The sequence below is a fragment of the Callithrix jacchus genome, chromosome 1 (genome assembly GCF_049354715.1).
Source record: "Callithrix jacchus isolate 240 chromosome 1, calJac240_pri, whole genome shotgun sequence".
NCBI lineage: Eukaryota > Metazoa > Chordata > Mammalia > Primates > Cebidae > Callithrix > Callithrix jacchus.
Window position 1 is genome coordinate 112,397,188 of NC_133502.1, and position 17,236 is coordinate 112,414,423.

The following is a 17,236-nucleotide window of genomic DNA, read 5'->3' on the forward strand; positions in this document are numbered from 1 at the left end:
TGCTCTGTCGCCAGGCTGGAGTGCAGTGGCATGATCTTGGCTCACTACAACCTCTGACTCCTTGGTTCAAGCTATTCTCCTGCCTCAGCCTCCCGAGTATCTGGGATTACAGGTGCACACCACCATGCCCAGCTAATTTTGTATTTTTAGTAGAGACAGAGTTTCACCATGTTGGCCAGGATGGTCTTGATCTCCTGACCTCATGATCTTCCCACCTCAGCCTCCCAAAGAGCTGGGATTACAGGCATGAGCCACCAGACCCAGCCATATTAATTTTTAAATGTTGATTTTGTACCCTGTAACTTTACTGAATTTATCACTTCGAATAGTTTTTTGGTGGAGTCTTTAGGTTTTTCCAACTATAACATCATATCATCAGCAAATAAGAATAATTTTGACTTCCTTCTTCCTAATTTGGATGCCCTTTCTCATCTGATTGCTTTAGCTAGGACTTCTACCATGTCACCACTGAAGGAGAATCTACCCCATCTAAGAACACTTGGATTAAGTTGAGGGGGAAAGTGGCCTCGAAGAAAATTCATGAAATATTAAGATATTGTCATTTTGTTTTGATACTGAAATCCAGGGCTATTACTTTATATATTTGTTGAGACCCTTCAGTGTTCTCTAGCAGCTCGGACTGACTAAACACAAACCAGGAGAGGAACCTTTAGGAAAGGGAGACCCCTGTGACCTTTGTAGTTAGATAGGATGAGGCTTCCCTGCTGCTGAAGGAAACCTGAACTCAGGAAAATGAGCCTCACCCGTAAGCATGGGCACAGGAGTCCTCTACTGCAGTGTGCCCTTCCTTTATGCCCTGACACACATATCGGCTGAGAATGGGTAATGGCATGGCACTACTTTGATCCCCTAAGTTTCCTGCATTTAGGGACTACAGTGACAGGAGCTCATAACTGGTCTCCTCTCGCTGCAATTAGCATTTTCCACTTGCCCAGATTCACTGTACAAATAGTACTTTTGTGTGGTGAGCAAAGTTAGACAGCACTGTTTTAACAAACCTGGGGATCCCCCTCCTGTGTAGCCCTCAGTGGTGGTGACTGATGCTTCAGACAAGGCTCAAGTCTCTATCAATTTCCCTGCAAGATTCTGATATGGCCTCTCTGGTTGTTTTTATAGTAAAGAGCAGGCATACTTTAAGAAGGGAAAAAGAGCTAGCCGAAAGATTTTCTGCCCAACTTAAAGTCAGTGAAAATTTAGACTGATTATACAAATCAATGAAGCCTTCAAGTTATCTCTGGTGCAGACAAGTCCTCTGAAGTTACAAATGTTAAGTTTAGCATTTAGTAAATATGTGGACAGGTTTACTTGTCACTTGAGAATATTGTAGACCTTCTCCAAAAAAGAACAGAAAGAAGTCTCTAAACTTTCTTTTCATGGTTCAACAGTCACTTGAAGATGCATCAAAATCCTTCAATCTCAAGTAACCACTGCCAAAATCTTTAAAGTGTCTCAGAAGAACTAGTCATGGATTGTTTGAATGAAAACACTCATTTTTAGGACAACCTAAAAGTGCTATCCCAAGAAGCAGTGAAATGGAAGAAAAAGTGTGAGAAATGGAGAAAAAAAATGCTTGACAATTTGAAAACATAAAGAGGTTGTAAATGATAAACAGAGACCTTTAAAATCTCTCAAACCATATGAAAGGTGGTACACTGCCTGTCTTTAGGGAAAATTACATGGTGATGGCAACTTGAAATTAGACAAAGACAAATCAGAAAATTGAGAACTTCTAGGCTGTAGATCAAAAAACAATTTGAAGAAATACAATGATGCTGTTAAATGTTTCCTTAAAAAGGCTTGAGAGGGAAAAACGAAAACAATTTAAAAGAAAATCACATGAATCACTTATAGTTCAAAGAAGTGGTCTCCCACCTGAATAAGCATCTTTGTAATCTAAAAATGTAATTTATATGAAAACATCTGCTGTGTAACATCTGAAGCATGACACCTATGGGAAGATGGCCTTGAGAGTCTCAGAAGTGCTGTAAGGGGCCGGGTGTGGTGGCTCACGCCTGTAATCCCAGCATTCTGGGAGGCCGAGGCGGGCAGATCATCTGAGCTTGGGAGTTTGAGACTAGCCTGACCAATATGGAGAAACCCCATCTCAATTAATATACAAAATTAACTGGGCATGGTGGCACATGCCTGTAAGCCCAGCTACTCAGGAGGAGGCTGAGGCAGAATTGCTTGCACTTGGGAGGTGGAGGTTGCAGTGAGCCGAGATTGTGCTATTGCACTCCAGCCTGGGCAACAAGAGTGAAACTCTGTAGCAAAAAAGCACTTTCTACTATCAAAACTTAATCATTTCCCAAATAAAAAAATGCTCAATAAAGTTAGATGGCAGATTGGCACACTAAGCTAAGAAAAGAAAATTATCACAACAGACAAAATTGGCTAAAGCAGTTTAGATTTCAGGTTTTCCCAACTGGTTCCTGCTGTTCCAGGTGGAGGGGATTCCATGCATCATCAGGTCTGTGAGGAAGGGAGATTAAACTGTAAGGGCTTAGGCATTTGGGTCATTAGGTTTGATTCAGGTTTACAGCAACCATAAATATATACTGGAGGACATCCAACTGTGTTTTCTTTACTTAATAATTTAATCTTTTTATTGTTTTTTCTTAGTTGATGCTACATTTGCTTAAATTCAAGTTTGAAAGAATTATAGTTCCTAAGATGTTTTACAAATCTAGATCATTTTAATAAAATTATTGACTATTAGATCATTTCATTTGACTCTCAGAATTAGATCCATTTAAGTACCATATTTAGGTTGAACTAAGTGGTTCACTATTATGTAAACCATATGAATTTTGTATGACTATGGTGAGACACAAATCAATAAAGGCTATTTATATATGCTATGAACTGTTACAAGAAATGTAATAACAATATTTACCTCAATAAATTTAGGTTTAATAAATTTATTGAGGTAAATATTGTTTACCTCAACCAAACCCAACAAACAAAAGAACAAAACAACAACAAAATAATATCCCCAACTACATCTATTAGTATTTTTATTAGTTTAGCACTAGGGGAGGTAACACTTTATGATATTCTTTGCTGTTTAAATATTTCTAAATTTTATGCAGTCAAAACCTTTCCCTTAAAAAATATTTTTCTTTATCCTTCTCAATCTCAACAGTTTGTCTCACCTCTAGTATTACCATATACCTGATTATGCCAAATATCAGGTCTTTACACCACTTGCCTGGCCCACCTAATATCCTGACTGGTCTTTCTGTCTTTAGTTAGGTGAATGACGGCAGTTACAACTGAAGTATTTACTATGTGGTAGGCATTGGGCCAAGTACTTTACATAAATTATCTCATCTAATCCTCACAGCAATCCTGCAAGGTGATTTAATTGTCCTTATGTTTGACTGTTACCTTTGCTTCAAAAGCTTCAGTAGCTCCCCCATGTACTTTCAGAATATTTTTCAGGCCTCTATCAGCTAGCCCAACCTATTTTCTAATCATTCCCTATGGGTCCTCTTGACCTACAGCATTACATTCAAATTCAACTGCTGTGTTCCCTAAATGCTCCTTGTGCTTTTCTGAGATTGAGTCTTTGTACGCCCAGTTCTACACATACTTGCAGTCATAGCACAAATGCCACCTCTTACATGAAACCTCTGGAACCTCCCTGCTAAACTCTGATAGTACTTTATTCCTCTAACTTATTGTTATATCCTTTTACTATTTTCTGTATTGAGGACAAGATGGGCTCTTACTCATCATAACGTTTCTGCAACATCTTCTACATTAATTGTATGGTTCTCAATAAATGTGTAGAATAAATTTACAACTCTGGTAGATGCCTGAATTTGATAACTACTTTAAGAATGTTTTACAGACATCATTCTTAAAGTAATTAAGATGATTACATACACCATTTGATTCTCTAGTACTGCTTCATACACTAGTTTTTAACTATATGTTTCTCACACTTTCTCTCCAAGTTATGAGAACCTTCTAAACTATGCCATTCCCTTCAGTTTTTCTAAGCATCAAGCTTGTTGAATAAACGTGTAAGAATAACTGGGGCAGATGACAGCATTACAGTACCAAGCCTTCATGCTCAGGTGATTGCAAAACAACTTCTGGAATGACTTCAGATAAACTGTTTATCATTTCTAAGTTTTAGTAATTTTGCCTAAAATCCCTATGAAATTTCTTATATCACTTGGAGAATTTGCCAATTTCTCAAGCTTTCAATGTTAAAAATTTTTAAATTTAAGTTGATCTACTGGATCAAGCAAACATTTTTATTGATTTTAGTGTACATATTATAGCTATCACTACTTTAATAAAATTTCAATTAATTAAATATACCAATAAAATTGGAGACTTGGGATGTGAGCAGGACTTTAGACGGCTACTTATTATTATACATGTATGTGTGCATGTATATATATATATACATGCACATATACATTATATATATATATACACACACACACACACACACACACATATGTAATCACAAAGGAAAAACTTTTTGTAGGGGCAGGAAAAACAATAGGAAATGAAAGGAAAGGGAAGCACAAACACCGGAAGGAGGCAGGCTATTTCAGCATGTTTTAACTTAATATTTTAGGTGATACAGAACACAGATATCCAAATGGCCTAATCTTATACTAAGTATAAAAACACAACCCCTCCAGTACCATGAATCTTTTCAGGTGGCACTCTGGTGACGTTTCTTCCTTTCCATGTATGCCTTTATAGATGATCTTTAAAGAAACTTTAGTGACACTAAGCACAATGAATTCAGGAATTTAACTTTGTACTCTAGCCAAGATCTAAGAAATCCACATGACCTACAAAACTGGAGACCAAGGAATTTGGGTTTTTGAATATATAAACCCATTAACTTAATCAAATTTCTAGTTTAAAAAATGGAGTATTTATTTTAAAAAGTAAACTAGACCTTAAATCAGAGGTTATCTAGAATTGTTACTCACTCAACAAATATACATTGAATACAATGTGCCAGATGCTGGGGAGATAATGATGACTGATAAGGTTCCTGAAATTAAATAATTTCGAAGAAGTCACTATAGTTTTGAAAAAGTGCTATTCTCAGTCTGAGTGACTGCACAATACAATGATGCTGGCTAGGGGATGACAAGGAAAGGGAGTTACATTGAACATATTAAGAACCTGTAATGAAACGTTAGGTCAAAGAGGACATCTGGGAAGACCCTGAAGTATCTTGAATTTTCTAGAAACTAAAAGAAAATTAAGAGTATGGTGAACAAGAGGGAGATTAGGTTTAAGTGAAGCCGTCGAGGTAGGCAAGAACAGACTGAAGAGCCTTTTAAACAGTAAGTGGGGACTTCACTATGAAGGTTCACCAGATCACACAGAGCTTTGAAGGTCATATTAGGAATTCAGATTTAGGAGTCAGGAGAGATTGAGTGGCTGGGGGCAGTGGCTCACACCTGTAATCCCAGCACTTTGGGAGCCCTAGGTGGGCGGATTACCTGAGGTCAGGAGTTGGAGACCAGCCTGACCAATATGGTGAAACCCCATCTCTACTAAAAATACAAAAATTAGCCGGGTTGTGGTGGCACGCACCTGTAATCCCAGCTAATCAGGAGGCTGAGGCGGGATAAAAGCTTGAACCCGGGAGGTGGAGGCTGCAGTGAGCTAAGATGGCACAACTCACTTAAGCCTGGACAATAGAGGAAGATCCTGTCTCTAAAAAAGAAGAAAAAAAAAAAAACAACCAAATTAAGAGATTTAATTTTTAATTAGTTTAGGTCCTTCACTGGGATTAAAGTTGGACCATAGGTAATTTAGTAAATTAGTTTCTTAAAGTGACTTAGAAAATTCTTCTGAGACAAAAGGTCAACAGTTTTGGGTCATTTTGTTTTAAAAGCTGAGTAGGTAAATATATTCATTTATTAAGCACCATGTATGTGCAATGCAATGCACTTCAAACATCACCCACTTCCCAAAGGCTTTCTTAACTGAAAGAAATGGGGGGAGAGTGACTCAGTAGAGCACTGACATGACTAGCAAAGTACTATCTTAGAGCATAAGTAGCAGTTGAGAGCCTTTAGTGATTATCCAGGAATATTCTCACTACCCTCTCCACGTTGATGTAGTCTCAAAAGAAATATTTAGCCCTATACTTCCATATCATTTTCAACCCCCAATGATAACTTCAAGCGATGAAGTTTAATGATATTATTATAAATGGAAGGATGAGTATACAGTTCAGTAGCTCAAGATAATGGATATCGAAATCCAACAAATATATAAGCTACCTTTTATTTAAAATGAGACATATTCTTGGGAGCGGTGGCTCATGCCTGTAATCCCAGCACTTTGGGAAGCTGAGGTAGGTGTATCTCTTGAGCCCAGGAGTTGAAGACCAGCCTGTGCAACATGGTGAAACCGTCTCTACAAAAAAAATTAAGAAATTAGTTGGGTGTCGTGGCCCATACCAGTAGTTCCAGCTATTAGGTTAGTGTGAAAGTAATTGTGTTTTCTGCCATTTTAATGGGAAAGTAATTCCACTGATGGCAGAAGTTGTAATTACTTTCACACCAACCTAATACTTGGGAGGCTGAAGTAGGGGATGGCTTGAGCCCAGGAGGTGGAGGTTGCAGTGAGCTGAGATTACACCACTGCACTCCAGCCTCTGCAATAGGTGAGACCCTGTCTAAAAAAAAAACGAAAGCATTTTCTGAAAACTTAAAAGATTTAAGTGAAAGTAGTATGTGTAAGCTGAAAAGTCGTGTACAAATGCTAGCTCTTATTAATTCAAATTTCACAGCCTTTATTCTTTCTTCTAAAGGACTGTCTTCATTTACATCCTGTATTCTTTCAATGGAACAAGAACAAATGTTAAAAATGGTATTCAAACAAAGAAATACAGCAACTCAGTTTATTACATGCAGATTCTTCTGCATTGGTGCTAACAGTTCACTGGTCCAAAATTACTAAAATACTTAAAAAACTATACATATGTAAACAAAACATAAATAAGACAGCATAGTTCTTCGTACATATATTTAGTACAGGTTGTTAGGGATTTTGGAATATGTACAATTTTACATTATGGACTGCATTTTTCACAATGCATAAATATATATATATATGTTTTTTTTTACAGAAACAAAAATAAGATTTCACTAATGACACAGAATACCATATCATAGATATGCTGCAACAGTCCAAATTCAAGAAGAAACATGTCAACGTAAATGTGCAAAAGGCTAGCTTACTCTAAACTATTCAAATTTTGTTCAATTTATGTTCTACAGACAGGTAAATCCTGACTTTAAACATAGAACCTTGAAAACCTCCTCAGACCAGTAAGTGAAATGGAACAGATTTTTTCCTCCCCAAGAAAACAAAGCCTTGTTGCAAGCTAATGAAAAGATACATTAAAACACACATATACAACTATGTATAGTAAGCCTTCAACAATATAATAAACATTTAAAATTTTCTGGGAGTCAAAACAATGCCCCATTATTTAATAACTGGCTCTTTTAGTCTAAATTCAAGATGCTGCTGTGTCAGGCTTCTCCAAGCCAGATGACTGAAAAGCCGGGAAGACAGACACAGGATTTTGACTGGCAGATACAACAATCTGAGAGAGAGATGAAGAGAGTGAAGACACCTTAGATGCTGGAGTATTGATGGTATTCAAAATGGCTCCTTCTGGGCTAACCAACAATTTTTTGACAGGTGGGTCCAACTGAAACACTGAAGTGCTACTTGGCAGTGGAGGATTACTGGAGCAAATGGCAGAAACCAAAGATGTCTTAGCTAAAAGAGTAGCTGGAGGAGACTTAATTACTGAAGTCAGTGATACTGTTGGTAGAGGAGGTGGAACAGGAACTTTAGCAGTTGTGTTTATGATTTGTGGTGATGTATGTACTGTAGGTATAGAACTTGCATTCCCAAAAGAGTTTAAAAATTTTGTAGCGCTTCTTAGAGGATGTTGTAGAGGTTGCCCACTTAAAGAATTATTTGATGCTAGTGTGATCTTCTGTGCAGAGTTATCTATTGGCGTAGTCTGAATGCCTTGGCTGCTGTTAAGAACTAAGGGGGCTCCATATTTTGGATTCGTAGATATAAGGAGAACATGGCTGCCAGCCCCAAGACCTTGTGGTGGAACAATAAACCGGGTTCCGTTAATCATAATCTGAGTACCAGGTGCCAAAGGGGTACTGGTGTTGATGACTATTTTTTGCTGAATACAAGGTTCACTGAACTGACTCCCGACCAGACTAGTTACAGTGGATGGTGCCACAGCAGTGTGAACAGTAACACCTCCTGGAGCAGAACTGTAACTGGGGGTTTTTACTAAAGCTTGCTGGTTTGGTAGAGAAGCAAAATTGGAAATATTAATTATTTTACCTGGACTTGGTGAAAGGGATGACAATTCAGCTTGAGATTGATTTGTGTTTACATTTGTTGGCACTGTAGTTGAAACCCCTGGTGGCTGAAACTGGAGCGAAGTCCGAGACTGTCTTTTAGAAAGAGATACAGAACGTGTGGCTCCTGGTACTGTTGCCGAATATGGAACTGTGTTTATTATTTTAGGGGATGTAGTCACAGGTGTAGGTAAGGCAACTGTAATAGGAATTTGCAAAGCTGATGTTAAACATTTAGGTGACACTGTTGGTTGTGTAGTTGAAATCAGAACAGATGATGCAAGGTGTCCTGTTTTCACAGTTGATATAGCAACAGTTTTTCCGAGATTTGATGAGCAAAGTTTATTTGACAAAATAGGCATAATTCTTGAAGAGGTATCATTTCCACTGACTAAAACAGGAGGTCGTGTCCCAGCTGAAGGAGAGGCTGAGGTCATTGAAAGGGAACCCAGAGATAAATTTGCTCCAGTTACTGAAAACATGTTTACTGCTCTTGCTGCAGAAACCACTGATTCATTAACAGGGGTAATATTCTGACTCACAAAATTTGAGCTTACTGGAACTGAATTACCACTTGTTGACAATGGCAAAATACAGCCCTTGCTACTTTTGTCTTCTCCCTTTGGGGTGACATTTTGCAATATATTAATTGATGGGATAGCTGGCACAGTGCCTGAAGTATTCACAATTGCTTGACCTATGTTTAGTCCGATTTTCACATCTTTTATCTGAGACACAGCTGGTGATGAATTTATTTTTATTGGTGTGCCCACTGTAGATGGAATCAGCACTATTTGGGGTTGCTCTGGAGTTTTAACATATGCTTTATTCAATGGAGGAGGAAGAGTTTGTTTTAATGATTCTGCAACAAGAGTTGGCGTTGAAGTACCACTGGGAACTGGGGCATTAATAAAAACCAGTTTCTGGGCAGAAACACCTGTAGATGTCAGTGCAGGTGTCATATTAATTGCAGTTCCATTGCCAGAAGAAAGAACAGATGGAGCTGATACCAGCATAAGTTTCTGAACTGGAGTCCCACTGATTACATCTCCATTTGTTGTTGCTGTTGCTTCTGACCTTGTAACAGGGTAACTTTTTGTGATATAATCTACTTGTTGCTGTTTAGTTGGAGTATGGATAACATTTGCATTGTTTTGTCCAAAATTTGATGTTGATATGCTAATTACACTTACTGAACTACTTGTTGTTGATGGTAGTAGAGTGCTAGAAGAAATAGAGGACTTCAAGGGAGAAGAGGGCATGTGTGAAGTTTTATCTATCATGTGGCCCAAATTACCACTGCCAGTAAGTTTGAGATTTTTCCCCATGGATGAAGTAAAGCTAGTTGGAAGGGAAACAGAATTTGGTGTTTGGCTGAAAGGTGAAAGACTAGATGTAGTAGTTGTTCCAGCTACAGGTGAAAAAACAGAGGAAGAAGTTGTTGATTTTGGCACCAGAAATGCCTGAAGCTGAGGAGCAAAAGTGAAAATTGAACTTGAAGATACAGTACTGGGTGAATTGTGATCTGGGTTGGTCTGTACTTTTACAACTCCAGTGTTCCCACCTCGTGTCCTAACCAGAATTGACTGTGAATCTCTTATGCACACAGTTTTCAGCTCTTGCTTTGTTTCAGAGCAATCTGTCTGTTGTGCAAAACAACTGAAGGAACTACCAGGATTTGTAGACCCATTTAGTGTTGTTGATAACAGAGGCTGACCTGTGGAGGAAACGGTGGGTGAAGCACTGAGCAAGGAGAATGTGGCTGCTGAAACTGCATTCTTGACTTTTCCTGCCTCACTCTGGTTAGTCTTAACTGGTGGTGTTAATAAGTTACTTACAGAGGTTGCAGGCGACATAGGCTGTGGTTTAGCACTACTTACATTTGATAAAGATGTAATTGCTTTGTTGAAAACTGTAGTTGGTACTTGGGTAGAAACAGTTCCTGGTGAGTTGACAAAAACTGATGCTAAAGAAGAATTTATGTGTGTTGTCTGTGGGAAAGACGAACAATGTTCTGTACCTTTTTGTTGAAGTGGTGGTATTTCTTTTGCAACTGCTTTTCCTTCTTTATGCTGAATCACAAAATTCTTAGGCAGAATAAGAATCTGCTGCATGCTTTTTTCTCCTGTTTTAGGATCCACCACAGGTTGCATCTGAATCTTTACAGAGCTATTTTGAAGATCTATTGGCAACCACTGGCCACAGGGCATTTTGTATACCATTTGTAAAGGACCTTTTGTATTGGTGTGGCAGGTCAATGCTGCCTTTATGGGGCTTGCTTCTGGAGGAGATAAGACTGGCTTTTCCACAGCAGGAGCATTTCTACCTGTGGAAGGTGGCAGTTGATTTGTTAAGGTCACTTTGTTCCCAATATTCTTTGCAAGCAAGGCCTGAATGGGTTTGGTCCCTTTCTGGAGAGTAGACACTGGTACTGAATCCAATGAGGCAAATGACTCTAAAAATGATGGCTCTGTATGTGTTGAGTCATTGATACAATCAATCTGCACATCACCTTCTAGATTCTCAACTGTTGTCTCATTTGTGCTTAACTTTGCTTTCTTCCTTGGAGAAAGCTCTTTTGTGCTGTCATCCACATAACCAGTTTGTTTGGACTGTCGTTTAAGTGTTTTAAGCAGTGTCCTCGGTAAGTCTTTTGAAGGCAATTCCTTTTTCAACAGCTTGCTTCTAGCCATAGGAAAATCTATTTCTGATAATTTCATATCATCTGAAAATTATAAAAACAGGCATTTTGTTTATATAAAAAAGCAACTAAATCATAATAACATCAACTGTAAAAAAGAAAGTCAACCTTTGAGCTGGCAATGTATTAAGAAATCTACTGCAGGGTGATTCAAAAGCCTTAGCATTACTGCTGAAGACAAAGACAAGGTGATATTTGATATGATAATCTAGATACCATAACCATGACCAAGAATAACCTGTTACTGAGAAAATTATCTTTAGTCAAAATTTTTGGTCAAGAATTCTGCTAATTCTTCTGCCAGTGTAAGTGCATAAAATTGTTTCATTAGAAATACTCAAGTCAACAATTAGGGCTCAGACTTTAACTTGGAAAGGAATCTAGTTCTCTTTTTCAGCTAGGAACACTATACCATAGAGAGACAGTTCTCCAATCTATTCTATTCTAGAGACTCTAAAGGACAAAAACTGTCCAGTTTTTTCTGATGTTCATCCTTACAGTAAAAAAATTTATGTTTATATTTGGTCAAACTAGGGTTATAAGACATTACTCTTTTAATTTGCCAAAGATGGAAAACTATAGGTTAATACATTTCTAACCACACACTTTCATATTAACCTCCATAAAAACAATGAAAGTCATTAAATTAGATTTACATAATAATATAATCTGAAAAATAGAAATGAATTACAGGTAATCTAATCCAGCCTTTTATCCTTATTAATGATGTGTTCGTTCTGGTCTCATTAGGCCATCAACCATGGTAATTCCTCAAAAAATAATCTTCACAATATTAAGAACTTGTCAAATTCTATTTCTAAAGTAAATTTCAGAGAGAGTGCTTCAAAAATAATAAAAGAAAAACATGAACCAATTTCAAAGGGATTACAGATCAAGGATGTGTGGTTTGTATGGGCAATCACTGCGCTACAGTTTGGAGTTAAGCACTGGCTCCTGAAACTCCTAGAAATGTGATAATGACTCCAAGATACTTTTTTTTTTTGAGACAGCATTTTGCTCTGTTGCCCAGTCGAGAGAGCAGTGGAGCGATCACAGCTCACTGTAACCTTGAATTCCTGGCCTCAAGCGATCCTCCTATCTCTACCTCCTGAATAGCTGGGACTACAGGCATGCAATCACCATGCCTGGCTAATTTTTATTTCTTTTTCTGTTGAGATGGGGTCTTGCTATGTTGCCCAGGCTAGAAGAAACTTCTTATAATGATGTGGATAGTACTTCTTAAAAACATAACAGAGTTCCCCAATCAATATATTTCATTGACCATATTATCTTTTGCCTTCACAGCAAACAAAAATTTGTCTTTGTGCCTTTAGTGTTGATTTTTAAAAAAAGGTTTAATGCTTACCTGAATCAAAGTTATCTTTTTCTAGGATATCCAGAGGTTCTGTTGAGTCTACAGACTTACTGATTTCTCCCTTAGGAGAATCTTTTCCAAGATCTCCTTCACCTTCATCAGTAGTCCATAGTTCTCTAGTAAATTTATCATGATCAGGTTGTCTTCTGAAATCATCATAGTCTTTCTTTAGGCGGCTCCTAAAATAAAATGCCGAACATAAAAAATAATACGTATGTATTAAATTCTTGGAATCTAAACTAACTTTTAACATTTTAAACTACATATGGAAATATTTTCGATTAAGTCACTAGAAATTATGCTTTAATCTTAAGTGTGTCTAAGATGCTGCTCCGTCTTGCCAATGCTCAAAAGGACAGAACCTATGGTATAGGCATAAGAAACTTGAAACTTAAAAAATTATATATATCTGGCCACGCCTGGTGGCCCATGCCTGTAATCCCAGCACTCCCACGCCGATGTAGGTAGATCTCTTGAGTCTAGGAGCTTGAGACCACCCTGGCCAACATGGTGAAACCCTATCTCTACTAAAAATACAAAAATTACCAGGCATGGTGGTGGGCACCTGTAATCCCAGCTACTCGAGAGGCTGAGGCATGAGAACTGCTTGAACCCAGAAGCCAGATGTTGCAGTGAGCCAAGATCATACCACTGCACTCCATCCTGGGCAACAAAGCGAGAGACTTCCTCCATCTCAAAACAAAACAAAACAATATATATATCTGCAAATTTCAGAATAAAGATTTGAACATACCATCTAATTATCTTTATAAAGGTTGTTATTAGATCAATTAAATGAGACAAGAGTAATTTTTTTTCTAGCTGCACTGACAGATTAGAGAGTCTTAAAATTACCGATTTACATCTTAAAAGGTCATTAAAAAATGTTAAGCAAGAAAGTCTAAGCAACAGTATCTATTTGTGTGACTATTATAAAGATAGTAACAAATCTATCACTTAATCCTGGGAGTAACTGTATCTAATTCTTTCAGTCTTAATAGAACCTATTTAAAAAATTAAGCCTAGAAAAATAAAGCTGTAATCTTTCACAGAGATCTTTTTCATATAAAAACATAATAGCTTTATTTCTGAGAAACTAGAGATGGAAACATGGTATTAACCTAGGTATTTCACATATATACATCTCCAGAGAGCTCTACCATTTACAAAAAGTCTTCTGAGATGTGTGGATTGTTATGTTCACTTTACAAATGATGAAACTAAGGCCTGGAGAGATTAAACAACTTGCTTAAGGTCCTATAACTTAAACCCGTATCTCCCTGATCCTTTATTATTCCTTTTGTTTTCAACTAAGTTTTCTACCCTCTCCTCAACTTTTACCCTTAGTGTTGTTTATTCAAAAAATAAGTAAGAACATATGTTCTCCAATTTATTTATGTATTTTTTCCAAGACGGAGTCTTGCTCTGTCACTCAGGCTCGAGTGCGGTGGCACGATCTTGGCTCACTGCAACCTATGCCACCCGGGTTCAAGCAATTCTCCTGCCTCAACCTCCTGAGTAGCTGGGATTACTGATGCACACCACCACACCTGGCTAATTTTTGTATTTTTAATAGAGATGGGGTTTCACCATGTTGGTCAGGCTGGTCTTGAATTCCTGACCTTGCGATCTGCCCGCCTTGGCCTCCCAAGTGCTGGGATTACAGGTGTGAGCCACCACACCCAGCCATGTTCTCCAATTTATTTTTGCTACACATTCTTATTTGTGCACATTAGATTTTAAATCCTATTTCTGTCACTTACCAGTTTTAAGAGTTTAATTTAGTTTTTTTGAGACAGGGTCTCACTTTGTCACTGAGGCTGGAGTACAGTGGCACAATCTTGGCTTACTGTAACCTCCACCTCCCAGGATCAAGCAATGCTCCCACCTCAGCCTCCCAAGTAGCTAGGGCCACAGGTGTGCACCACCATATCTGGCTGTTTTTATTTTTTGTAGAGACAGAGTTTCACCATGTTAACCAGGCTTTTAATTTTTAAAACATTAAAATTCCTTAATTTTCTAAGCATCAGTTTACTTATTACAAATGGGAATAGTAATAGTACTTACCTCCCAGTATGTGTGGCACATAAATATTCAACAAATGCTAGTTAATAATTGCTTTCAATTTATTTATGTTTTAAATTATTAAGCATTTTATATAAGTACATGAGGGCTGTAAAAGGTATTAGAATGGGTTACCAAATCATAATCATAAAATTAATTTCCCTTTCAATCTTTAAGATTGGAATTAAAAAAATCTATGTGGGGATAGCATAAAGTTCTCCTCCCTTCTCACTCTCAGTCACCTTCTCGGTCTCAGTGAATGGCTTTACTTCTTATTTCAAGAAAAATGGAGGCAATCAAGAGAACTTTCACATGCTCACACCTCATCTGCAACTCACCTTAATGTGTATTCCTACTCTCCATCTCCCTACCTAAGCTAACACCTCCATTTAAATGCATCCTCTTACCTAATCAAGGATAACATCTACCGAATGTCCCTTCCTTTACCTGAAACCATTTTTTTTGTCTACTAGATTATTTCCATCAGTATACAAACATGTTATTCTATAACAAACAACAACAACAACAAACACCTTCTGTTAACCTCTTTCTTTTCAGGTACTGCTCCATTTCTCTATTCCACCTTATAGCAAAACTCCATGAAAGAGGACTCTTTCATTTCTCTTCCCTAATTCTCTTGAATAGACTTCTAAGACATTTGCCCACTTTTCTACTAACATAGCTCACCAAGGTCATTAATATGATCCTCATGTTGCCAAATTAAATAATAAATTCTTATTTCTCATTTCCTCAACCCATCCTGAGTGCTCTCCTTTTTGAAATACTTTCTTTACCTGGTTTCCAAAACACTTCTCTTCCCTATCTTCCTATTTTACTGAGCGCTCCTTCAAAGTCTCTTCTATTGAGTTCTACTCATCTTGGCCACTTCTACATGCTGGAAGATCTAGTGCTCACTTTTCTTTTCTTCTCTATCTATGCTCACATACTAGGTGATTTCTACCAGCCTTAATGTCTTTAAATACAATCAAGATGCCAACAGCTCCCAAATTTGTACATCTAGACTCCCACAAACTCAGACTCCTATACCGAACTGCCTATTCAGTAAGTGCCAATTCAATAATTAGATGTTTAAAGAGCAATTCAAAGTTAACATGTTAAAATCCAAACTCTTCAATTCCCTCTACTTCCCAAATTTGCTACTGAGTCTTCCCTATCTCAGATAATGGCAATTCCTTTAGACCAAAAATACTGGGTATCATCTTTTTCACTCCTCACTTTCTCTCATATCCCACATATCCAATCCTTAATCAAATTCTACCAATCCTACTGTCAAGAAATATCCAGAATCTAACCACTCCTTGGTATCTGCACTGCTATTATCCTGGTCTAAGCCTCTACCATTTTTCTCCTGGATTACTGCTATAGTGTAATGGGTTTCCCTGCTTTCTCACCTTTGTCCCATTACACTTATCTCAACACAAGAGTTACAGTGATAGCTTTAAAACATACAATAGTTCATGTCCCTTCCCTGCTTAAAACCCTTCAATGGCTTCTCATTTCACTGTAAAAACTCAAGTTCTTAAAGATCTACATGATATGGCTTCCTTCCTCCTTACCTCTCTGACTCTTGCCTGTTACACTTCTCTTCACTCACTCTGCTCTGGTTACATTTGCCTCTTTGCATCTCGACTAAATGCCAAACAGGCTATAAACTTCAGGGCTTCAGTACCTTCTATTCCCTCTGCTCTCCCTCAGAAATGCACACGACTCTCTCTCTCATTTCCTTAAGGTCTCTGTTCAAACACCTACTCATCACGGAAGCTTTCCCTGAAACCCTGATTAAAGAGTACCTTCATCCCGCCCAAACCAGCCATTTATTAACCCCCGTTGCCTTGCTTTATTTTTCTTCACAGCACTTTTTGCCATCTGACACTTAGGTGTGTTTTTTCCATGAGAATGTAAGTCACAGAGTAGGGGTTTGTTTAGTTAACAATATTTTCTCAGGGCTTAGAAAGTGGCTTACACACAGCGGGCACTCAAAAATATCTGCCGAATTACAAATGAATGAAAAACTATTAAATGACTCCAGGACATCATCCAAAAATAATAAATTAAGGACCATAAAATAAATAAAACAGATTATAATGTTTGAATTACCTGTTTCTTTGGAAAGCCTTCATTAACTTTGGTTCCCATGGCAGCAATTCATTTAAAAGACGTATCAATGTACTATGTAATTCTTTCACAGCTTGCCTCCGATGATACCATTTTCCCTAAAACAATGTTTAAAGTAAATCCCTTAGATTTATTCCAAAGTAAATGTCAAGCTTTATTTTCTGAGTAAAACACAAAAACGCCAATACTCCATGAAAACATATTTGTTCTTCAGAATCTTACAGAAAGGGGGAAAATATCCTGTAATAAATTTTATTCAATATATGTAACAACTGTCAATTCTACCAGAGAAGTCTGAAACCTGTTTCATCCAACTGGAAGACAAAAATTTTAAAAATATTTTAAAATTGCATCAATTATAAATATCTTAATAAATCATTTGTTAAATATATACAAAAATATAAACATTTATATAAATTCATTAAATAAGTATGACATGGGTCATGCAAGTAAAGTTACTGTAATCTTCCCAAAGAGTGGGGAAAAGGGGAGAAAAGGTAGGTTTATTATCATGTCTAAAAGCAATCTTTTTAACAA

General features: G+C 37.4%; 1 protein-coding gene across 2 annotated transcripts in view; it reads right to left on the reverse strand.

Moving 5' to 3' along the window:
- Positions 1–6,796: 6,796 nt before the first annotated feature.
- Positions 6,797–17,236, reverse strand: part of BRD10 (bromodomain containing 10) — a 78,358-nt gene continuing 67,918 nt past the window's right edge. For both annotated transcript variants that reach the window (XM_054256022.2, XM_054256017.2), the window contains 3 exons: positions 16,682–16,797; positions 12,491–12,678; positions 6,797–11,148 (listed from right to left, as the gene is read on the reverse strand). In XM_054256022.2, the coding sequence (XP_054111997.1) occupies positions 7,544–11,148; positions 12,491–12,678; positions 16,682–16,797 (3,909 nt within the window). In that variant the 3' untranslated portion in view covers positions 6,797–7,543. The remainder of the gene's footprint in view (positions 11,149–12,490; positions 12,679–16,681; positions 16,798–17,236) is intronic.